Here is a 17404-nt window from a genome sequence, read left to right as displayed (position 1 = left end):
TGCTATAATTGCCTGATATCGCTACTGCTTCGTAAAACGGGGGCTTAGCAGAATAACATAGCCAACAAGCTGTTGTTTTATCGGGCTGTGTACGATTTAGCGCCTCATATGTTTTATTGATCATTTCCCATAAGGGGTCTTTCTGATTCATCTCTTGCCAGGAGCTTTGGCTAGTTCTGGCGTTATTAGGCGGCGGTGGGGGAGATGGAGTACTAGGAGGGGCTAGGGGTTTAATGTATTTTTTTAGTTGGGGATCCTAATACCTGGTTTGGTCCCACAACTCGTGACATGGGGGAGATTTTTAATTTTATTTGGATAAGTGTCCCAAAGAGGGGACGTTGGTGCAGGTAGAGTCCCCATGAGAGTCCTGAGACCCACCGACTATCTTTCTTTCCTTCCTCTGTAAATTTTATGCGGATAAGATTGCAGTTTTCATTATATCTAATGCGGGTACATGGATTAACATAAGCCATCTCGATAAGTTGGGGTTTTGTTTTCCATTTCCATTCTCCATCGTTGGTGGTGACGCAACTCCAAGCCTTACAGAAGAGAGACTCAATTCCCCCACAGGTTTTTCTTAATGTTCCTGTTCTAAATCCAGGGCATGCATAGAACCCGTTTCTACTCATCGATACCCTTCTCTGAATTTTCCTCCATTTTCCCCCTTCCATTTCTTCTAGTGGGCTAATTTTTTCTAAATTAAAATATAGGTCTGGCCACCAGGTGTTTAGAGGAATATCCGTTTTTGTGGTGGTATTATAGACCTCATGATCCTCTAGGTTAGTAATTTCCCAGGTCAGGGTATAAGGTGTATGCGGGTTGGCTGTTATGCTTATTAACCTAGAGAGGGAGAGCACGGATGCGATGAATGTCAATCTATGCATTTTTCCGGCGCAGAGTTAATTTTAAAGGGTGGGTCTTACTCGGATCGACTGTCCATGCAGCGTTGGCCTCTGGCATGAAGTCGTCTCGGGTTGTGGAGGGATCGGCAGGTCGGACGTGAGTGTAGTGGATCCAAGTAGCAATCCCGTCGACCTTGAGGGCGGTGGGTGTAGTCAGGATTACAACATAGGGTCCTTTCCACCGTGGTTGGAGGGTCTCCTGCTTATGCCTTTTTACATATACCCAGTCTCCAGGTCGATAGTGGTGTGGCTCAGGAGGGGGTCTGCTTTCATAGATAGCCTTCAGTCTTGGCCACACTACTTGATGGGCGCGCTGGCGTTCTCTTAGGGAAATAAGAAGTTTATGATCATCAAACTCAGTTAACACATTAGACTGTAGGTTGGGAATTATGGGTGGGGCGATTCCATACATGATCTCAAAGGGGGTCAATCCCATCGTGTAAGGGGAGTTTCGCACTCTGAACAGAGCGTAGGGGAGTAAGACTACCCAGTTAGCGCCAGTCTCCATGGTCAATTTGGTCAGGGTCTCTTTTAGGGTTCTATTCATTCTTTCTACTTGTCCTGAACTTTGGGGTCTATATGCGCAATGTAATTTCCAATCAGCCCCAATGAACTGTGCTACTCCCTGTATTACCTTCGAAACAAATGCTGGCCCATTATCTGATCCTATTAGGGTAGGGAATCCATACCTGGGCATGATGTCTTCTAATATTTTCTTTGCCACTACCTGTGCAGTCTCTCGTTTGGTGGGGAAAGCTTCCGTCCATCCTGAAAAAGTATCTACAAACACTAGCAAGTATTTGTATCCATATTTACCAGGCTTTACCTCGGTGAAGTCTATTTCCCAACAAGCTCCTGGCCTGGTTCCGCGAGTCCTGGAGCCGGGATTTCTTCCATGGTTGGTCACGTTTGTCAGTTGACAAGTCTTACAGTTGGCAACTATTTGTTCAATCTTTGGCCCTGAGTTCTTGATGGTGATTTTAGCATGCCTTATCAAGTCTCGCATCTTCTTGGTGCCCAGGTGGGTGGCCCGGTGTATTTTAGTCAAAACTTTATTCCCCATTTCCTCTGGGAGGATTATGCTCCAGTCTCCTGCTCTCCACCACCCATTATGATAGCGGGTCATGGGCAACCTTTGGATCCAATTTAGGTCTTCTTCAGTGTAGGTGGGGCTTTCTGGCAAACTGGCTGAGCCGGGGTCTGGTAAGGTGGTCATTAAAGCACAGTCCACCTGTAAGGCCACCTTTCGGGCCACCTGGTCAGCCAAATTATTTCCTCTGGCCACCGGTGTGACCGGTTTTTGGTGGCCTGGACAATGTATGATGGCTAGTCGTTTAGGCAGCCAGAGTGCCTTTAAAAGAGCCAATATTTCTTCTTTGTTTTTGATAGTTTTCCCCTCTGCAGTTAACAGTCCCCTCTCTCTGTATATAGCTCCATGTATGTGGGCCGTAGCAAAAGCATATCTGCTATCGGTATACACGTTTAGTCTCTTGCCTTTTCCCAAAGTCAGTGCCTTGGTTAAGGCCACAAGTTCAGCCCGTTGGGCAGAGGTGTCAGCTGGCAAAGACTCAGCCCAAACAGTCTCAGTTTCAGTTGTGACTGCTGCCCCCGCATACCTTTGACCCTGATGTACAAAGCTGCTGCTGTCAGTGAACCAGGTAACTTCGGCGTCTGGTAGCGGGTGATCCTGTAAATCTTCCCGAACTCCATGAACCTGTGCCAATATCTCAGCGCAGTCATGGAGGGGGGTATCCAAGTCCGGGTCTGGTAATAGGGAGGCAGGGTTTAGTGTTCGGGGGGGAGCATAAATGATTCTGAGGGGATTTAATAATAGTCCCTGGTAGTGAACCAGTTGGGCATTACTTATCCATCGGTCAGGGGGTTGTTTGAGGACTCCCTCGATGGCATGAGGGGTTGTAACATGTAGCTCTTGTCCCATAGTTAACTTATCAGCATCCTTTACCATTAAAGCTGTAGCAGCGATCATACGGAGGCAGGGAGGCCAGCCAGCTGCTACTGGGTCTAGTCTTTTTGAAAGGTAGGCAACGGGCATGGGCCAAGGAGTTGCATCAGTACTGCTTTGGCTACCCCTTTATTTTCATCTACGAAGAGATGAAATGGTTTGGAGACATCGGGGAGCCCTAAAGCTGGTGCCGACAACAGGGCGAGCTTAATTTGCTGGAACGCCTGCTCAGTTTCCTCTGTCCATTCAAAGGGCACCTGTTCTCGGGTGACCATGTAAAGAGGCTTAGCCATCTCGGCGAACCAAGGTATCCACAAGCGGCAGAACCCGGCCGATCCCAGGAATTCTCTTACCTGCCTTCGCGTTGTGGGTCGGGGGATGCGGAAGACGGTTTCCTTCCGTGCATCAGTGAGCCATCGTTGGCCTTCTCTTAACAGATACCCCAAGTAGGTTACCTTGGATTTGCAAATTTGGGCTTTCTTTGCTGAAGCCCGGTACCCCAGGGCACCAAGTGTACGGAGGAGATTTTTGGTGCCTTGCAAGCAAGCTTCAGCAGTCTCAGCGGCGATTAAAAGATCGTCAACGTACTGCAAGAGAGTCACTTCCGGGTTTTGATTCCGGTGCTCACCCAGATCCTCGTGAAGTGCCTCATCAAACAAGGTGGGTGAGTTTTTAAATCCTTGGGGGAGCCGGGTCCAGGTGAGTTGCCCATTTATGCCTCTCTCAGGGTCGGACCACTCGAAGGCGAAGAGCTCTTGGCTTTTGGGGGCCAGAGGCAGGCTGAAAAAAGCATCTTTTAAATCAAGGACAGTATACCATTGTCTTTCTGGGCTGAGGGCACTTAGGAGGGTATAGGGGTTGGGTACTGTTGGGTGTATGTCCATAACTCGGCGGTTAACTTCTCTCAAATCTCGTACTGGACGGTAGTCCGTACTGTTAGGTTTTCGTACAGGCAACAGGGGGGTGTTCCAAGCCGAATGGCAGGGACGCAAGATGCCTAAGTCTAGGAGGCGACGGATATGTGGCGTGATGCCATGTCTAGCCTCTATTGACATCGGGTATTGTCGGACCCGAACTGGATCTGCCCCTGGTTTCAGCTCTATGAATAGAGCTGGGCGATGCTTAGCCAACCCCATACCTCCGGTTTCAGCCCATGCTTCTGGAAACTGCTGGAGCCAGGGCTCTATGTTTTGACTTTGCGAGGGTGGCCCCTGATGGAGTCGATATTCGTCTTCTAGTTTTAGAGTAAGTATGGTAATGGGTTGGTTGTGAGGTCCAGTCACTTGGGGGTCCCCTGGCGTAAAATGAATCTGGGCCCCCATTTTAGTGAGTAAGTCTCTTCCTAATAAGGGGCATGGGCTGTCAGGGATGACTAGGAAGGAATGGGTGACCTCCCCATTTCCTAGGTTCACAGTCCTCTGGGTAGTCCAGGAATACTTTTTTATTCCGGTAGCCCCTTGGACCCAGGAAGATTTTTCAGAAACTTTCCCATGGGGCTTAATCAAGACCGAATGTTGTGCTCCTGTGTCCACTAGAAATTGAACTGGGTTCCCCTCCACCTGTAATGTTACCCTGGGTTCGGGGAGGGGATCCGAACCCCGTCTCCCCTATTCTGAATCTTGGGTGAAGAGGATGGGCGTAGTCTTCGGTTGCCATGGCTTATGGTCAGGCCGTGACTTTTTCTGACAGTCTCAGGCCCAGTGACCTTTTTCTTTACAGTATGCACATTGGTCTTTATCTAGGGGCTTTTGTTTGTCTGGAGGCTTTTGGACAACAGCGGCCAGGACTTTGGTCATTTCCTTGGTGGCTTTAAGTTGCCTGTCCTCTGGAGTCTCTCTATTATTATAGACACGCTGGGCAATGCGGAGTAAGTCCTGAATCTGTTTACCTTCTAAGTTGTCTAACTTCTGAAGTTTCTTTTTAATATCAGCAGCTGCCTGATTTACAAAGGCCATTACAACGGCGGCCTGATTTTCGGGGGCCTCGGGGTCCATGGGGGTATACTGTCTGAAGGTTTCCATTAATCTTTCTAAATAAGCAGCAGGGCTTTCTGTCTTACCTTGCATTACTGCATATACCTTAGCCAAATTAGTGGGCTTGCGTGCAGCAGCCCGGAGACCCGCCATTAGAGTCTGGCGATAAATGCGCAGCCATCCCCTACCTTCTGCCGTGTTGTAGTCCCAGCCATCCTGTGGGGGTCGGGTCAAGGGAAAAGCTGCATTAATGAGATCAAGGTTAGCAGTGGGTTGGCCATCGTCTCCAGGAACCAATTTTCTTGCTTCCACCTGAATTCTTTCTCGCTCCTCGGTGGTAAACAGGATTCGGAGGAGCTGCTGACAATCATCCCAGGTGGGTTGGTGGGTAAACATTACACTGTCTAAGAGACTTATCAAGTCTTTGGGATTGTCGGAAAATCGGGCATTTTGGGTTTTCCAGTTATATAGATCACTGGTAGAGAAGGGCCAGTATTGAAGTCGGGGGTTCCCTGTATCGTCGGGAGGCCCTATTTCTCGTAAGGGTAGAGCTATGGTGGAGTCAGGAAGGTGGAGCCCTGACTCATGTGGGGCTCGCCTACGGGTACGTCCAGCTGGCCCTTGGATTTCGCCCCCACTAGGCGCGGGTTGAGCTTCCCTATCTTCTAGTCCTCCTATGGGTTGAGCTACGGGAGGCTCTGCCGGCGCGGCAGGGAGAGGGGCAGCTTGCGGAATAAGAGGGGGAACCTGGTAAAGGGGAGGGTCAAGGGAAAGTAAGTCTTGGCTGTCGGGGAGGATAGAGGGGGCAGTCGGAGTCAGTGGCTTGGGGGGATTAACGGGTTTAGCTGTAAGAATGGTACATGGCCTAGCGGTTATGAAAGCGGCCATCCAAGGAGGTGGATTTTCTACTAGATCTTGCCAGACTAGGATGTAGGGTATTTGGTCTGGGTGGCCATCTTTCCCTGGGAGGAAGATTTTTGATTTTACCTTAAGGATTATAGGGAGGCAAAAAGTCCCCTCTGTAGGCCAATTGACTCCGAAGGTGGGCCATTCAGAGCGGCAATAAGTAATTAACTTCTTTCTCTGAATGTTTAGGCTTAAGTTATGTCCTCTAGCTCTTACATCTTTAAAGTTGGCGAGGAGGAGGAAGAGAGGGGTGCTCTGCGTTTGGCCCATGTTATGAATTCGTGAAGTGTGGGTGTGGGTGGTGAGAGCCGAGGAGCCCGCGCTCTTCGCCGTCGCCCCCTTCCCCGTCCGAGGCCCGTCGCCTCTACCCCTCGTTCTCTTCGCGCTTGGCCTTTCGGCCCTGAGGCCCTGGGAAGCCGGGCGTGCTGGCGGCGGCTGGAGAGAAGGCCGCGGGGCTGGGGCCGGGGCGTGCCTGACCGCGTGGGCGGGTTCCGCTGAGCCCGGGAAGTACAGGCGCGCTCCCTGCCCGCACTTTGCCTTCGGTGACCACCCCTCCCCTTCCGCCCTCGCTGGCGGGGATGGAGTTGGAGGGGCGCCGCGCTGGGGCCTGGCCCGGGGAGAGCCGGGCGGGTGCGCAGAGGACCGGGCGCCCGTGGGAGTGCGGTGGGGTGGGGGAAGGGTGATATCGCTGGACTAACAGGAGGAGGCTGAGGAAGGAGAAATAAAAGATGGGATAATTAATTTAGATTAGCGGAGAAAACATCTGATTCCAATAAAGCATCCGACCCAGAAAAGAAAAGTAAGCACCAACAAGAATCGTTCACAACAGTTCCAGTTCTCTGGTGCCGTTTCGGCTAGTCCCACGGAGAAAATTGTGATTAGGATAATGATGATTACAAGGGACCAGGGATGACAATACATTTAGACTGACCTAGACGCACTCGCGTACTCGCCCGTCCGCGTCCCTCGCGGGAACTTAGGTGCCTCTTAGCATGGGCGGGCAGGTATAAACCCCCTGCTTGGATCAAAATAAATTTTGACCGCCTTAAGCCGTATGAGGATCACCGCGGAAGTCGGGTTAGAGCCCACTCGAATCCCGTAGCTTATGCCGTGGGACTACACATAGGGGAAGTCAGGCGCGAGCCCCTGACTCCTAACAATCATTCCAGTCGTTTTAACAGACAGACACACAGACACACATCACACACATCACATCAAAATACGGGTAACAATTGGCATTCCTAGATGGTTTTTTTTCTTTTAGACGCCTAGAGATATTTCTTAGCACTCTGGAAGTTCATAGAGAAAATGAAAGTATTTAGTTCGCAGGCGCGTTGGGCGCAAGCAGCCCACAGAAAAGAATCCTGATGGGCCAAAAAGGCCCCTGATGGACCAAGAAGGTCCCCCGATGGACCAAGAAGGTCCCTAGATGGGCCAAGAAGGCCCCCAGATGGACCAAGAAGGTCCCCAGATCCAGTCAGTGGACGTCTCCAACTGACACCGGCTGGGTGCCCTATAGCGCGTCCGCCAGGGTCACACCAGCTTCCAGACAGAACCGGTTCTCCAGAGAAGAAACACAGATCAGAGAGAAAAGGAAGAACTTTAGAGCCGGCTTACTTACCGATCGGAATCAGATACGACCCGTTGACCAGAAGTCTGGTGGGCTCGGGGGAGATCTCGGTGGAACCTCCAAATGTAATGCCCGAAGTTCCAAAACCTCCCACAAAAGTCCACCAGAGTCGTAAGTCAAAGCCAAGCAGCAAGGGTCGTTTATTGCAGGTTCGAACCTGGTCCCCCGCGCACCCGTCGCCGGTGACGCAAGAGGCCACGATCAGGGTTGGGAGGTTTCAAATTATGAGGGGCCTGATTGGTTGAATTTAAAGTAAGGACATTTGTTGTTCTCTGATTGGGCGTCCTTTGTCCTTTGGCGGGAAGGCTTTGTCCATTACTTGTGGCGGGAGGAGAAAGGGGGAAGGGGAAAGGGGGTAGGGTAGGTGAGGAATGTGCTAAGCAAGCAGGTTTACAGAAGCGAGAAATGCCGGTTAGTTTATGTACAATCACTCATTCCATCACATATCAGATTACATTTAGGTAGGTTTGCAATCCATTCTATTACACAGCGGGTTACATTCAGGAAAGGTTTTACAATGCTCGTAGCAAACAGCAAACAAAACAGACTTCTCAGCAATTGTATTTCTTATCAAAGATCTATAATAAGCAGAAAAGACAACTTTTAGCTTTAAACTAAGGCAGGGCAGTTATTTGGACTTATTGTTCCTTTCAGATAGTTTTTCAGACGTTTGGTTATGGTTTCTCTGGCTTATAGTTTTCAATTTTAATGTAATCAAATATATGAATCTTTTCCTTTATGTTCTTTTTTTTTTTTTTAAATTTGTTTTTCCAACGTTTATTTATTTTTGGGACAGAGAGAGACACAGCATGAACGGGGGAGGGGCAGAGAGAGAGGGAGACACAGAATCGGAAACAGGCTACAGGCTCTGACCCATCAGCCCAGAGCGTGACGCGGTGCTCGAACTCATGGACCGCGAGATGGTGACCTGGCTGAAGTCGGACGCTTAACCGACTGCGCCACCCAGGCGCCCCTTTTCCTTTATGTTCTGTGCCTTAAGAAACCTTTCATATACACTTAATAATAATAAACTCCCATTTTCCTCTAAAATTTTAGACTTTTCCTTTTCATATTATGTATGATAAGGACAAAATTAAAAACATTGTTTCCCCATTTCCGTGTGGATAGAAAACCAATTGTCCCAGTACTATGTTTTTAGAAAAGGTACTCTTCCCTCTGTCCACCCCCTCCCTATCTATAAAGCCGTACCTCTGACTTACCAAGGTCCCATACGTATGAGAGTGGATTTTTGGATTCTCTGTTATATTGGTCTATTTCTCTATTTGTTATGTCAGTAACACAGTCTTAATTCATCCAGCATGTATTTATTGGAGTGTCTCCTATGTGCCAGACACTGTTTTAGGCATAAGAAATGCAGTGGTAGGGGCGCCTGGGTGGCGCAGTCGGTTAAGCGTCCGACTTCAGCCAGGTCACGATCTCGCGGTCCGGGAGTTCGAGCCCCGCGTCAGGCTCTGGGCTGATGGCTCAGAGCCTGGAGCCTGCTTCCGATTCTGTGTCTCCCTCTCTCTCTGCCCCTCCCCCGTTCATGCTCTGTCTCTCGCTGTCCCCAAAATAAATAAACGTTGAAAAAAAAAATTAAAAAAAAAAAAAGAAATGCAGTGGCAAACCAAAGTCTGTGTCCTGCATGGAATTTACAGGTAAGTAAAGCCTGTTATATTTTAGAAACCTGTCTTCATTATTATTGGTCCTTGATCCTTCCATGAAAATTTAAGGTCAACTTGTCAAATTTCACCAAAACCCCTAATGGAATATTGATTGAAATTATACAATTTGGAGAGAATTACCCATTTTAAAATCTTTCCATCTGTGAATATGGTATATCACTCCATTTAGGTTGCCTTTGATGTTCCATAAAGTTTTGTAATTTTTAAGGGGCGCCTGAGTGGCTCAGTCAGTGGGCATCCGACCCTTGACTTTGGCTCAGGTCACGATCTCATGGTTGGTGAGACTGAGCTCAGCACTGGGCTCTGTGCTGAGGGTGCAGAGCCTAGTTGGGATTCTCTCTCTCTCTCTCTCTCTCTCTCTCTCTCTCTCTCCCCCTCTCCCTCTCTCTCTGCTCTTCCCCACTCACACTCGGTCTCTCTCAAAATAAATAAATAAACTTAAGAAAATTTTAAATAATGGTCATGCATATCTTATTAGATTTACTCCTAGAAACAAAATGATTTTTGTTGCTGTTGCATAAGGTGTATTTTTTTAATACTACATTTTGTAATTGACTTTGGCAGATCACAGAAATGCTGCTATCTTTTGTGTATTAATCTTGAATCTAGCTACCTTACTGAACTACTTATTACGTTGTTTTGCCTATGGATAAATAAATGGATAAATAATCATATTACCTATGAAAAAAGAGAGTTTGTAACTCTCCAATTTAATAACCTTTTCCTTTCTTGTCTTATGGAGATAGCTAAACTCTAAAATAGTAATTGAAGCAGAAGTAGAGAAAGGAGATATCCTTATTTGTGCCTGATTTTAAAGAGTAGGTTTTAAAGTTTCACCATTAGGTATGATGTTTGTGGGGCATCTTGGTGCTCGTTGGTAGAGCATCCGACTTCAGCTCAGGTCACGATCTCACAGTTTAGGAGTTTGAGCCCTGCGTCAGGCTCTCTGCTGTCAGCACAGAGCCCGCTTCAGATCCTCTGTCTCCCACTCTCTGCTCCTCCCCCACTTGTGCTCTCTCTCTCAGTCTCTCAAAGGAAAAGAAAAGCAAAAAAAAAGTATGATGTTTGCCATAGATTTTTAGTAGATACCTTATCAGGCTAAGGAAGTTACCTTCTCTTCCAATTTTCTAAGAGTCAACGTGAATAGTTACTTAATTTTATCAAGTGGTTTTTTTGAATCTATAAGAATTTCATATAGATCTTCCTCTTTAACTCGTTAATGAATTATTTTTAATAGATTTTATGTGGAGCTATCCTGTTTAGTCACGATATACCATATTTTCATACACAGTACTGCACTCAGTTCATTAATCCTTAATTTTTTTCCAGCTTTACTGACATAATTGACATTCACATTTTATTTTGGATTTTTGTGTTTACATTTACAAGTGAGAAGAACTTATAATTTACCTTTTTTATACTCTAACATTCAGGTTTTGCTGCCACAATTATAAAACAATTAGGGGATACAAAATATTGATTTAAAAGACTTCTAATTAATATAGTTCAACAGAGTGACATTTTGTTTTACTTTGTGTTGATGTGTCATATTTACCAGATTAGTTTTGTTTTTGTTTTTTTTTGAAGTACACTGGAGATGGGGTGGAGGGGTGGGGTGTGACTGTGTTTTGGACTGATCCATTCTGACTTTGGAAAGGTTTGAATTTTTCTTTTTTGTTTGAATTTTTCAATAGCTTTAAAATGTATTCCTTTTCCACCCAAATTCCACTATAAGTGCTTCTCAGATTTGGATGAAAACTCATAATAACTTTTATTTTCAGAAAGCTTGATATTTTTTAAGCTCTTTTAAAAGTTTGGGATATTAAGATATGTTCATATTTGTGACTAAGAGTGATCCAAGTGGGTCCCTAAACTGAGGGATTCCCTTTAAAAAAATTTTTTTTAATATTTATTTTTGAGAGAGAGAGACATCACAAGCAGGGAAGGGCTGAGAGTGAGGGAGGGAGACACAGAATCCAAAGCAAGCTCCAGGCTCTGAGCTGTCAGCACTGAACCCAACATGGGGCTCGAATTCAGGAACCGCGAAATCATGATCTGAGCCGAAGTTGCACGCTTAAGTGAGCCACCCAGGTGCCCCCTAAACTGGGGGATTCCAATGGAGATGTTTGGTCAGGGATGATTATGAAATAATGACACTGACTACACCACCTTTCTAGGAAACTACGTGAATTCCGAGAGGGAAATAGTTGATGGAAAATGTAAAGATAATCATTTTTGATAGGAGGAATTACATTTAGGTTTCATATCATGTAGTAAAACAGTATGTACACGTTTTAGACAATTCAAAATATCGAAAATTTAAAAAATATCAAAAATAAAGAAGTTAAGATCCTGACGAAAAGAAATGAAAGATGGCACAAATAAATAGATATTTTGGGGGCACTTGGGTGGCTCAGTAGATTGAGTGCCTGATTCTTGATTTCAGCTTGGGTCATGGTCCCAGGGTCATGGATCGAGCCCATCAGGCTCCCTGCTGAGCATGGAGTCTGCTTGGGTCAGTCTGTCTCTCTCTCTCTCTCTCTCTCTCAAAATAAAAAAAGAAAAGAAGGATATTTTGTGGTCATGAATCAGAAGAATTGTTAAACTGTTAAATTCATATTATCAAAATGTGCATACTACTCAAAGCAATCTATAGATTCAAAGCAATCTCCATTGAAATTCCAATGGCATTTTTCACAGAGATAAAACAATCCCCAAATTCGTATGGAACTACAACAGACCCTGAATCGTCAAAGCAATCTTGAGAAAGAATAAAGCTGGAGACTTCATGCTCCCTGATTTCAAACCATAAATCTACAGTTACCAAACAGACGTTGACATTAAAACAGGCACACAGATCAATGGTACAGAAATAAAGCCATTCATATATGCTCAATTAATTTATGACAAAAGAATATACACTCAGGAAAGGACAGTCTCCTTAATGAATGGTGTTGGGAAAACTGGTCAGCCACATGCAAAAGAATGAAAATGGACCACTAGCTTAAACTTTACACAAAAATTAATTCAAAATGGGTTAAAGACTTGCCTGCAACATAAAACTCCTAGAAGAAAACATAGGCAGTAAACTACCCGACACTGATCTTGGCAATGATTTTTTTGCATCTGACTCCAAAAGCCAAGACAAAAAAGCTAAAGTAAACAAGTGGGACTACATCATACTAAAAACTTCTGCACAGCAAAGGAAATCATCAACAAACTGAAAAGGCAACCTACTGAATAGGAGAAAAATTTATAGTGATGCCTGGATGGCTCGGTCGGTTAAGCGTCCAACTTCAGCTCAAGTCATGATCTCGTGGTGAGTTCTAGCCCTGCGTCGGGCTCTGTGCTGACAGCTCAGAGCCTGGAGCCTGCTTCGGATGCTGTGTCTCCCTCTCTCTCTGCCCCTGCCCCGCTTGTACTCTGGTTCTCTCTTTCTCAAAAACAAATAAACACTGAACTCATACAACTCCGTATAAAGAAAAATCCCATTAAAAATAGGCAAAAGATCTGAATAGACATTTTTCAGAGGCATGCGATGGCCAAAAAAGCACATGAAAAGATACTCAACAATACCAATCATCGGGGAAATGCAAATTAAAACCACAGTAAGATATCGCCTCACACCTGTTAGAATGGCTATCATCAAGAAGACAAGAATACTACGTCGTCATAAGGATGTGAAGAAAAGGGAACATCTGTGCACAATCGGTGGGACTATAAATTGGTGCAAGCACCTTGGAAAACAGCATAGAGGTCCCCCCCCCCCCCCCCGGATTAAAAGTATTACTACCATAGGATCCAGCAATTCCACTCTTGGGTATTTATCAGAAGACAACAAAAACACTAATTCCAAAAGATATATTCATCCCCGTGTTCATAGCAGCATTATTTACAATAGCCAAGACACGGAAACAACCAAAGTGAACGGATAAAGTAAATGTCACCCACAGAGGAATATTACTCACCTGTAAAAAAGTATAACATCTTGTCATCTGAGGCAAATGGGTGGGCCTTGAGGGCATTATACTGTGTAAAATAAGTCAGAGGAAGACTACTGTATGATCTCACTTATATGGGGGATCCCACAACAAACAAAAATAAACAAACCAAACTCCTATATCCAGAGAACAGATTGATGGTTGCCAGAGGGAGGGATGGAATGGGTGAAAGGGGTCAAAAGTTACAAACCTTCAGTTGTAAGTCACTAGATGTAATGTACAACGTGGTGACTATCGTTATTAATATATTATTTCCTCCTTAAAAGTTGCTAAGAGTAGACCTTAAAAGTGGTAACTGTGTATGGTGACGGATGTTAACTATTAACTAGACTTCCTGTTATCATCTTGCAACATATACAAATATCAATTATGGTATACACCTGAAATAAAAATGTTATGTCAATTATACCTCAAAAATTTTTTTAAACTAAATATAGAATCCAATACCAATTTTATTAAGCTTCAAAAGATACACGATGGCAATTCAGCACCCACACAGGCAGCAGGTGCATCAAGATGTCTTGAACATTTTAAGGGCAAGTTTTAGACAATTTCCACCCTAACACAGGATGCCTGAGTTATAAAAAAAAAAAAAAAAAAAAAAAAAAAAAAAAAAAAAAGAAAGAAAAGAAAAGAAAACAAGAGAAAGAAAAAGAAATTGAAGTGGAAAGTTTCCCTAAATTCTTAAAAGATCTTCTGTACTTAAAATAAGAGTTGCTTACCTCTTAGGCTGTGTCGGGATTAAATGAATCCTTGCAGAGTGTGGCTCAATCCCTGGGATATAGGCGCTCAAATGCTACTGCTCTCCGAACAAGCTTCTCTCTTCCTCTTAAATCACTTATTTTATCCGAGACGCTGCGCTAAGCAAGCGAGCCCTCCGGGCTGAAATTTAGCTCCTGCGCTCCAAGTGGTCACAGCCAGCTGGGGGAGGCTGCCAACGTCATTAAATGCCTAAATACTGTTACATGGGATACAGTACGTGGGAGTGACGTCCATTTACCTAGATAACTTTTTCCTAAAAATATTTTTACTGTTCATGAGCCCTGCGTTTCAGCTGAACCAAGAGAAGACGCCACTACAAGCGCGGAACCACCAACTTTTTGAACTCGCTAACAAGCCAGTCACGCTTTGTGCGCAGGCGCCCTGGTGGTCATCGCAGGAGCTTCTCGCTCCGCCTCTTCCGCCAGGCGCGGGCGCCGATTGGGCCGCGTGACCAGTATAAGATACTGTGCGCAGGCGCGGGACTCCCTTTCCTCAGCTGCCGCTAAGGTGCTCGGTTCTTCCGAGGAAGCTAAGGCCGCGTTGGGGTGAGCCTCTCACTTCACCCGGCGACTAGCACCGCGCTCGGCAGCGTCCGCTCAGCACTTGCCCGCATCATGGCCTCCGTCTCGGAGCTCGCCTGCATCTACTCGGCCCTCATCCTGCACGACGACGAGGTGACGGTCACGGTGAGTGCGGGCCTGGGCCGGCGGCGGGGTGTGCTTGCGGGCAGCCTTTTCCCCTCTACGTGCCAGGCGTCCCTGCCAGGCCCTTCCGGCCGGAGCCGCGGCCGTCAGCACCCCGGCGGCGGGGCGGACGCTCGGTAGCGGGCGGGCCCGCGTGCCCGGCCGCCGGGGACCTTGGCCACGTGCTGGCCCCCGAGGGACTGGATTTCACTTGGGCTGCGCGCTCCGGCCTTGGGAAGCTTTCTTTAGCGAAGCTTTCTCGGCGTGGGGGCATCCTCACCCGCACCGAGGGCACTTTATCCCTGTTTGGTGGGATGGCCTTGAATTCCTGCGGTCCTCTTAGTAGGCCTTGTTGGGCCAGCACATAAGCTTGCTCCACCCCGCGGCCTGACTCGTAACTTAAAATAGCTGCGTGACTTAGGCAGGTCCCGGCCTGTGAAATGGCAGCCAGGTGCCTGGCACACGGGAGCAGGATGCATTTCTTTTGCTCGTGATAATCTTAAGAGTGTAAGACTTGTGTTAGACATGATGGGTTTAGATAAGCATACATGAAAAATATGGATGGAATATTTAAAGTGGTTACGCACGGTTTTGTACGCACGTTTTGGGTGATTTACTTTCAATCGCAGTGTTTTGGAGACATTTAGGAAAGTTACACTTCCTGATGGATTTTTCTGTTTTACTTTTTTTAGGAGGATAAGATCAACGCCCTCATTAAAGCAGCGGGTGTAAATGTTGAGCCTTTCTGGCCGGGCTTGTTTGCAAAGGTAAGGTGATGGCCTCAAAGTGACTTCGAGAAGCAGACTTGTGGAAGGTGAACTGATTACCTTCCACAACTCACGTATTCATAGGACATGAAAAATGCTGGAAGATGCCGTATTCCACTGGATCTTTTTGAAGTGACAACTTCTTCATAGTTCCACATCTAGTGTCTAATTAAAGTTTGTCCTGCCTTTTCTTTCTTGATCTCAGTCTGGTTTCTCTTTCCTTCTGTTCTGAAACCATGACCAAAAACTACGCGAGATACCAGCCAGATGACTGCTTAAAAGGGTCACTCAGGAGATAATACCACCCACACTGCTTCAAGCAAATCCTTCCAGCGTGATCTGGTTTTGTGGAAATTGGGCCTGGTGGCCTTTCATTGACCATTTACTGTTTGTTAGGATATAAAAAGACTGATGAAGACAGGATTCCTATCCCCAGGAACTTGGCACTGGCTACCTTCCGTTGTATATGTTACTTAATCTCTGGCAAGAGGCTATTAGCTTCTATCTCTTCAGGTTATGTCCTCCAAAGAGTTTTGAAGGATTGAAAGCATTAGGCTTTTAAGAAAGGTACTCTTTAATAAAGTCCCTGGACTAGCAGTCTGAAAAATTGAAATCAGCGTTGAGAGGAGACCTGCAACTATGGAAAGAATCCTGGTTTGAGTGTTTAAGGAAGCTTGCGTTTTTTGCCAACAACTTAAGCCAGCATTTTGGGACCAGTTTGCTCATCTATTGAAGGGATTCAGTTATTCTATCTTGCTACTTAAGGTACCGCATTGCAATTGTAACATTCAAAGCTTGAGTCATTTTTTTGTGACTAATTTTTAATATGCGTGGCCCTATCTAAAGTAAGTCTAAGGGAATCTCAGTGGCAGACAAAAGGTCACTGTCAGACTGCAGCAAAGGAGAAAGGAAGAGCAATATAGTGTTGGGAAATTATTGCTGTAAGTTGAAGTGGGGTACCTTTTGTGGGGTAGGTACTATAACAAAAGGACAGAACTGAGTGTCACCTGTATGTGTACTGTGTTACAGGCCCTGGCCAACGTCAACATCGGGAGCCTCATCTGCAATGTAGGAGCTGGTGGACCCGCTCCAGCAGCCGGTGCTGCACCAGCAGGCGGTCCTGCTCCTTCCACCACTGCTGCCCCAGGTAGAAAACGTTTTTTTTGGGGGGGGGGGGCATGGGAGGGAGGAGTATGGAGATGAAGAGCTATCTTGCCTACAATACTTAAAAAAAATTTTTTTTTAATGTTTATATTTTTGAGAGAGAGAGAGACAGAACATGAGTGGGAGGGGAGGCACAGAGGGAGGGAGACACAGAATCTGAAGCAGGCTCCAGGCTCTGAGTTGTCAGCACAGAGCCCAATGTGGGGCTCGAACTCACAAACCACAAGATCATGACCTGAGCTGAAGTCAGAGGCTCAACCACAACTGAGTCACCCAGGTGCCCCACCTATAATACTTTTTAGTTTGCTGAGAGTCGATGATGTATAGAAATCCTAAACCCAGGGGAATAGTTGGGAGGAAGTCTAGGGTATTTTTGACCATGTAAGCTGAAGGGCCTGGGGGTCTTTGGAGTGTAAAATATTGAGGTGTGTGATCGACTGTTTTTGTTTTTTAGCTGAGGAGAAGAAAGTGGAAGCAAAGAAAGAAGAATCAGAGGAGTCTGATGATGACATGGGCTTTGGTCTTTTTGACTAAATCTCTTCTGCAATCTGTTCAATAAAAAGCTGAACTCTTTGTTGCTGTTGGTTCTGCCAGTTGTTTGGGGATGTGCTTTGTCAGGATGATCAGCCTTCTGGTATGACACCAGCTGGGTGTTTACCCCTGCTAGCATCTCGTGGTGGGAAATAGCACACAAGCTGGATGCTGTACCAAAAATGCATCTAGTATTGTTGCACCGAGAACTGTGTGGGGAGGTGGGAGAAGACAAGATCAGAGCAGATGCCTTGTCGGGGCCACATGTGTTAGTTCATGATTACAGGGTTTGTCCCCTTGATGGGAAGAAGAGTCACTGATGGTGTAATCAAGACCTCTTGAAAATCCCAAATATATTCCTGGCTACAAATATTTGTGCTGTGCTGAGCCAGAGTACTATTAAAACTTTGGGTTTAGTTCAGTAGTACTGAAGGAGT

At 46.0% G+C, this 17404-nt stretch overlaps 3 protein-coding genes across 3 annotated transcripts; 1 reads left to right on the top strand and 2 right to left on the bottom strand.

The window, feature by feature from the left end:
* Positions 1 to 876: 876 nt before the first annotated feature.
* LOC125168031 (uncharacterized) lies at positions 877 to 2955 on the bottom strand. The gene has a single exon (XM_047863009.1). It carries the CDS (start codon positions 2953 to 2955, stop codon positions 877 to 879), a length of 2079 nt encoding a protein of 692 aa, XP_047718965.1.
* A 562-nt stretch (positions 2956 to 3517) lies between these two features.
* On the bottom strand, positions 3518 to 7286 carry LOC125167539 (uncharacterized). The gene is made up of 2 exons (XM_047861789.1): positions 5027 to 7286; positions 3518 to 3645 (listed from the first exon to the last, which is right to left on the bottom strand). Exons 1-2 carry the CDS (start codon positions 6012 to 6014, stop codon positions 3578 to 3580), a joined length of 1056 nt encoding a protein of 351 aa, XP_047717745.1. The 5' UTR covers positions 6015 to 7286; the 3' UTR covers positions 3518 to 3577.
* A 7014-nt stretch (positions 7287 to 14300) lies between these two features.
* RPLP1 (ribosomal protein lateral stalk subunit P1) lies at positions 14301 to 17009 on the top strand. The gene is made up of 4 exons (XM_047861809.1): positions 14301 to 14508; positions 15198 to 15272; positions 16302 to 16419; positions 16891 to 17009. Exons 1-4 carry the CDS (start codon positions 14437 to 14439, stop codon positions 16968 to 16970), a joined length of 345 nt encoding a protein of 114 aa, XP_047717765.1. The 5' UTR covers positions 14301 to 14436; the 3' UTR covers positions 16971 to 17009.
* Positions 17010 to 17404: the final 395 nt, after the last annotated feature.

This window comes from Prionailurus viverrinus, chromosome B3 (assembly GCF_022837055.1).
Source record: "Prionailurus viverrinus isolate Anna chromosome B3, UM_Priviv_1.0, whole genome shotgun sequence".
Taxonomy (NCBI): Eukaryota; Metazoa; Chordata; class Mammalia; order Carnivora; family Felidae; genus Prionailurus; species Prionailurus viverrinus.
Note: the sequence above shows the minus strand (reverse complement) of the source record. Positions and strands in the feature narration are given on the sequence as shown.